This window comes from Nilaparvata lugens, chromosome 9 (assembly GCF_014356525.2).
Source record: "Nilaparvata lugens isolate BPH chromosome 9, ASM1435652v1, whole genome shotgun sequence".
Taxonomy (NCBI): Eukaryota; Metazoa; Arthropoda; class Insecta; order Hemiptera; family Delphacidae; genus Nilaparvata; species Nilaparvata lugens.
This window is the reverse complement of record NC_052512.1, coordinates 1,474,510-1,480,509: the sequence shown is the minus strand read 5'-3', so window position 1 is coordinate 1,480,509 and position 6,000 is coordinate 1,474,510. Positions and strand designations below refer to the sequence as shown.

At 37.6% G+C, this 6,000-nt stretch overlaps 1 protein-coding gene across 2 annotated transcripts in view; it reads left to right on the top strand.

Moving 5' to 3' along the window:
• Positions 1 to 426: 426 nt before the first annotated feature.
• Positions 427 to 6,000, top strand: part of LOC120352993 (importin-11-like) — a 28,211-nt gene continuing 22,637 nt past the window's right edge. Inside the window, exons 1-2 of one of the 2 annotated variants that reach the window (XM_039435369.1) lie at positions 427 to 585; positions 1,388 to 1,555. In XM_039435369.1, the coding sequence (XP_039291303.1) occupies positions 583 to 585; positions 1,388 to 1,555 (171 nt within the window). In that variant the 5' untranslated portion in view covers positions 427 to 582. Of the gene's footprint in view, positions 586 to 1,387; positions 1,556 to 4,238; positions 4,353 to 6,000 lie in introns of those variants that run through there. The other variant, XM_039435370.1, reaches the window with a different exon arrangement.

Genomic DNA, 6,000 nt, shown 5'->3' with positions numbered 1-6,000 from the left:
ACCACTGTCAAAGCAAAGCAATACAAACAGTTGAAACGAATGCTATGCTATGACTCAAAATGGCGACTGCGTGTACCCAGTCTTTATAGTTCCTTACAGAAGCCGGTTAAATTTTAACCATGATTAACTTCACGAGAACCAATCAGAGAAGGCGTTGTTGAAAAGACGGCTTCTTGATTGGTTCTCGTGGAATTAATCACGGTTCAATTTTAACCGGCTTTTGTGCAACCGGCACTTACACAACTAACTCAAAAAAGTTTTCTATAATTTCTAGACGATGCGTGACGTCACTGCTGTGACGTCAAGATGGGTGGATTTGGCAGTAGATTTTGGCTTCTTCGACTTTCAGTATGAATATACAATGAGCCGTGTCTATTCTATAACTGGTCTAAGATAGCAGTCCATTCACGCAAACGCGAGAACACAAACACAAACAATCATTTTTCAGATTTCAGTAAAATCCAATTCCAATAACAACGCACTAATTTACTGACACGATCGTTAGTAATATTAGAAATAAAAATAAGTTTTATAACTTAAAGATATCAAAACTATTATAAATCATCATTATTCAGTTAACTTATGGTAAGTAAAAAGTAAAAATCATAGAGTTTCCTAAAAGAATTCCAAGCATGTACGGTATAATGTTTGGTTATAATCGCATGGAATTACGCTTTCAGTTTTGAATGAATATCAATAATGAATATCATCCTTTGTTTACACAGTAATTGTCTCTTAATGATATTTTCTCTGTAAAATACTAACTTATATAAGTACCGTATCTCTCTGTACTGAGTTTATTATTCCTCATGATTAGTGATTTTCTGGTGTTACAGCTAAAAACTATAACATTTATTCTAAGGTATTGTTGATTCTTTCTTTCTTCTATTATATTTCAAATTTACAATCATTATTTTTCATCAAATCCAAAATATCAAAAATAAATCCTAGCCTGTTTGGCAATGTGATTTCACATTAGAAATCATCAGTTGATGTGATTTTACATTAACTTATCAATAATAGCTGAAATGGCATTTTCATTAATATTTTTTATATTTTATCATTAATATATTCCATTAATATCTTTTCGATCCAACAAGTTCCAAGTGAATTTTATGTAGTCTCTGGTTAAGCCTAATTCTCTTTGTACCGGCTTTATCTTTGCTACCGCACATAACCTAATTCTCTTAACTAAAGGCCCCATTACTCACATAATATTTTCTAATATTTATTTCGATAAAAATAAAACGTTCAGCCAATTCCCATCGGATAGGATTTTCCTAACCTGACCTGTTCTTTAGTTTGCTTTCTGCAATATTTTAAATTTGGTTGTTTTTCTCAACTATAAGGTTAATTTGATTTATACAGTATTCTAATTTCAATGCAGATATGTGGCCTGTCATCAATTGAAATGGAGGAAGCAGAGCTATCCTCATTGCAAACAGTGTTCGAAACGTTGAGACTTGCTTCCTGCCAAGATCCAGCTGTTTTGAAACCTGCTGAGGAAAAGTTGAAGGAATGGGAAATCCTCCCAGGCTACTATTCTATTCTCATGGTAAGTCGGATTAAAATTTTAATAACGACTAGGTACGGTAAAGGTATCTGCTCACTGCACCGTATCATACTAGGACCGGTATAGGAACGTGGCCGGCACTAACATGCATGCCAATGCCCACTGCTACTTAGCTGCGACAACGACGTTAATCCGCGTTTATAACGGGTATACAACGCGTATGACGACCGTTGATAGAGTTACTCAATGTTTGTGAGTCTAGTTCCCAAAAACAGCCAAGCAATCGAATTTTTAATAGAATGTTATACCACATTCCATTATGCTGGAATGCATCATACCTATATAGTATTCCAGAGCATCATTTGTAAATTTGTTCAAGTTCGTTTTGCGCTGGTTTGTGGCTATAACTAAATTATATTTTCAAATTCTATATTTTTTTGTTGAAAAATAAGCTAACTATTTAAATACAATAAAATCAAGGAAATTTATCCACCTGGTTGTGTCATTTGATCGGAAATATCTTTGTATCTAATATGTCTTTCTTGGTAGAATCCATGTAGCCTACTTGGATGCTGTAAGTTGAACAATAGGTCTAACTCTTACTTGCCTACACATTCAATAAGTTTTTCATCATCCATAGTGCACACTTGTATATTGTCTCAAGTCTATAGTGAGGTCCACGTTATAATGGCAGTGGAGATAGATAGGTGAACAACGTTGCCGATCCTCTGTCTTGTCAATGCCTTCTACAGACGGTAACCGATACAGGTTTATTGATGTAATATTAACTTTTAATTCTAGTTTTAAATAATCAATTATATTTAATTAAGCAAGACATCATATTTTTCAATAATTTCATAATGAATTTTCATAATTAAAATGAAATATTTTGTTAATCAATTATTAATTCTACATTGTTAAGAGACGATCTGGCAACAGAGCAAAGCGAGAAAGAGATAGCGCTATCAGCTTTGTTGAATGATAGACAAGGATAGCATACAATTGCTAATCAAACACTGCCATTATAACGTGGACCTCACTATAGCAATGAACTATTCTGTACGATTTCTGCTAAACATAGCACGCGCATACGCTATACTAGTTACAACCGGGTCTAGAACGCGGTACTACATATGCGGCCATACACCGGTTGTAGAACGGAACGTAACCAGCAAAATATTCTCTCCGAGAAATTGTTCGGTGTCCGGTCATGACACGTTCCTATACGTATACGGTAGGCTACGCTTACAGACCGGTCTAGTGTGCATTGCCAGGCAATAATGCATGTGAACTATATTTGTTGCATGTGCTGTTCTCATAACGTTCCTGAACCGGTCCTAGTATGATTGACCGAGTGAAGTGAGGTCTAAGATTCAAGTCGACAGTTTGGCATTTTTCTTAATGTTTAAATGTTTGAATGTTTATATGTTGCGCATTTACGGCGAAACGCGGTAATAGATTTTCATGAAATTTGACTGGTATGTTCCTTTTTCAATTGCGCGTCGACGTATATACCGGGTGACCAGGTGAAGTATTTACATTTTCGCTGCCCCCGTCCACGGCCTTGGCAAATGGGGGGGGGGGATGGGCGGTTGGTCATTCACCTCCCTAGCAGTGGCCATTGCTGCTATTCAGTCGCAATGGAGCCTTGGACTGTTCAACATCACGTGTTTACGTACGATTCTTATGTAAGAAACAATGAGTCAGTGGTAGCGGTTCAGCGTGATTTTCACATTCATTTTAACGTAGGAAGGCATGGAGCCGTACCTAGCCGACCAACGATTATGAAATGGGTTACAAGTTTTCGGACCACAGGCAACATTGTGGCGAAAAAACCACCCGGCGCTACACGAACAGTGAGGAGTCTGGAGAACATTGACAGAGTGAGAACAGCAATGACTACGAGTCCTGGTCGTTCAGCTCGACGGCACGCATCTGCGTTACACATAGGACGTGAGTCGGTTCGAAAAATTTTGAAACCTCAAGTTTCATCCTTACAAGATTGTGTGTGTCCAGGAGTTAAAAGAAAATGACGACCCCCAACGGTTGGATTTCGCTACTCAAATGCAAGTTGTAAAGTGCACGGCTCCATTGCGACTGAATAGCAGCAATGGCCACTGCTAGGGAGGTGAATGACCGCCCGACCATCCCCCCCCCATTTGCCAAGGCCGAGTACAGTCGCATCAAAAATGTAAATACTTCACGATGAACCTGACGTTCTGATTTTCATGAGCGATGAAAATCACTTTTACCTAAATGGGACAGTCAACCAACAGAACTGCAGATACTGGGCACAGGAAAACTCAAGACAGCTTCATGAGAAACCTCTCCATTCGCCTCGTGTGACTGTATGGTGTGCGGTTTCGAGACAACATGTTATTGGCCCCTTCTTTTTTGAAGAAGATAGAGTTGCGGTGACTGTGAATGCGAATCGGTACGTGCGTATGATCAACGATTTTTTTTTCTTACAACTGCAGATGCTCAACTTGCAACAGGACGTATGGTTCCAGCAAGATGGAGCTACTGCACACACAGCAAGAGTTTCGATGACGTTGCGGAGAAACTTGTTTCCAGGTCATGTCATTTCAAGATTTGGAGATGTGCCCTGGCATCCTCGTTCTCCTGACCTGAACATCTGCGATTTTTTTTGTGGGGACATTTGAAGGAGAAACGCAAACCTCGTAATTTGGAAGATTTGAAGGAGGCATTCGTGAAGAGGTGGCACTAATCACCGAGCAGACACTACAGCTAGTATGGCAGAGCTTCCTCAACAGAATTGAAAACTGCATCAGAGAAGACGGCCGTCACCTTCCTGACCTTATTTTCGCAAGTTAATTAAGTAAGTTAAATTAAATAGCATATCCTAACAAACATGTCAGAAAAGTAAATAAATTTCCTGTTTGAAAAATTAACACTGTTTTTGCTGTTTTCAAAATGTAAATACTTCCCGTGGTCACCCTGTTCAAGGTTTTTGGAATTTTTTCATTTCAAGGATATTATAAAAGGAAAAAGGAGCCTCCTTCATACGCAAATATTAGAGTAAAAATCAGACTTTAAAATTATTCATCATAAATCAGCTGACAAGTGATTACACAGAGGTATGGAGAAGAGGTATGGAAGAGGTATGGATTTCCATAAGGTCTTTAGTTTCAATCAGGTACTTGTGGATGAGAATACAGCGTGAGGTCTACTGTTCACAGAACTGCTAGTACAGTGTAGTGGACAGAGACCTTAATCCGTGCTTCACAAGAGTCTGCTAAACTCTTGAGTTTGGTTTGAGTTTTATACACTCATGCTTCCCACAGAACAATTTCCAGCACGTAATCGTATTTTAGCTAGTGTTATATTATGAAACCTGTGAATGTCAAGTGTGAGAGAGGTCCGCCTGTGTCTTATGCCTAGTCCATTCGTTGGCCCAGTTGCTGGCCATGCTGGTAAGATTAGCAATGTTGGTCTTACCGTCCACACTGCAATGTGAGCATTTGTGGAAGCTCGGCTGACCACTCGCCATCGCTTGGCTGTCTACGCTTGACAAAAAACGAAGCGAAGGCCAGTGAAGGCGAGCGTTGGCAAAGCAGTCATCCACACACTCTCGAGCTCGTCGTCATTTGTACGTATTGGGCGATAGTGTGGATGCGTAGTAGCGTGATGCATAGCATATTGTTTCATTGGGTAAGAAAATATCTAGAGGTATTTTTATGTTATGTAGATTAAGAAATATTGTTAGCATAGATGTGTAGCTGTATATCATGCTTACATTCAGTCACACCTGTTGTATGGTATCTTGGCATGGAGGAGAGATACCAATTTGAAGAATCTTTTTGTTGTACAAAAAAGGGATATAAGGATCATTTGTAAAGTAGATAGTAGAGCACATTGTCGACCTCTGTTCAAAAAACTAAATATTATGACTGTTTATGCTTTGTATGTGTTTGAATGTCTGATGTATACCAGAAAAAATCTATCCATCTTACCAATAAATAGTAATATTCACAATCATTTTACAAGACAAGCAGAAGCACTTTGATTATCACAGTGCAATTACTATTTAACTTTGAAATGTTTTGTAAATTGGAAGAGGTTATTTAATAAACTGCCTGCTCATATTAAAGAATGTGATATTAATAGTTTTAAGGTTTGTGTTGAAAAGATTCTAATTGACTGCTGTCCATATGGTTATGAGGATTTGTGGTGATGTCTTTGTATTTACTTGACTGTGATATGTTGATGACCTGTTTTAAAAATGTTCCTTATATTATATAGAATTTGCTGATATTTGTCTTATTTTTTGTATATATTACGTTGATGACTATTAGCGTTTATTGTTCAATCAATCAATTTATTTAGCCTGCCGATACAGTAGTACATAAGGCTACGTCACAAAATATTTTATAAAATACAATACATAATGAAATCATAATTAGGTCAAAATATCCTAATAATATCAATAATAATAAATCCTTGAATTGAATAAATAAGTACTTATA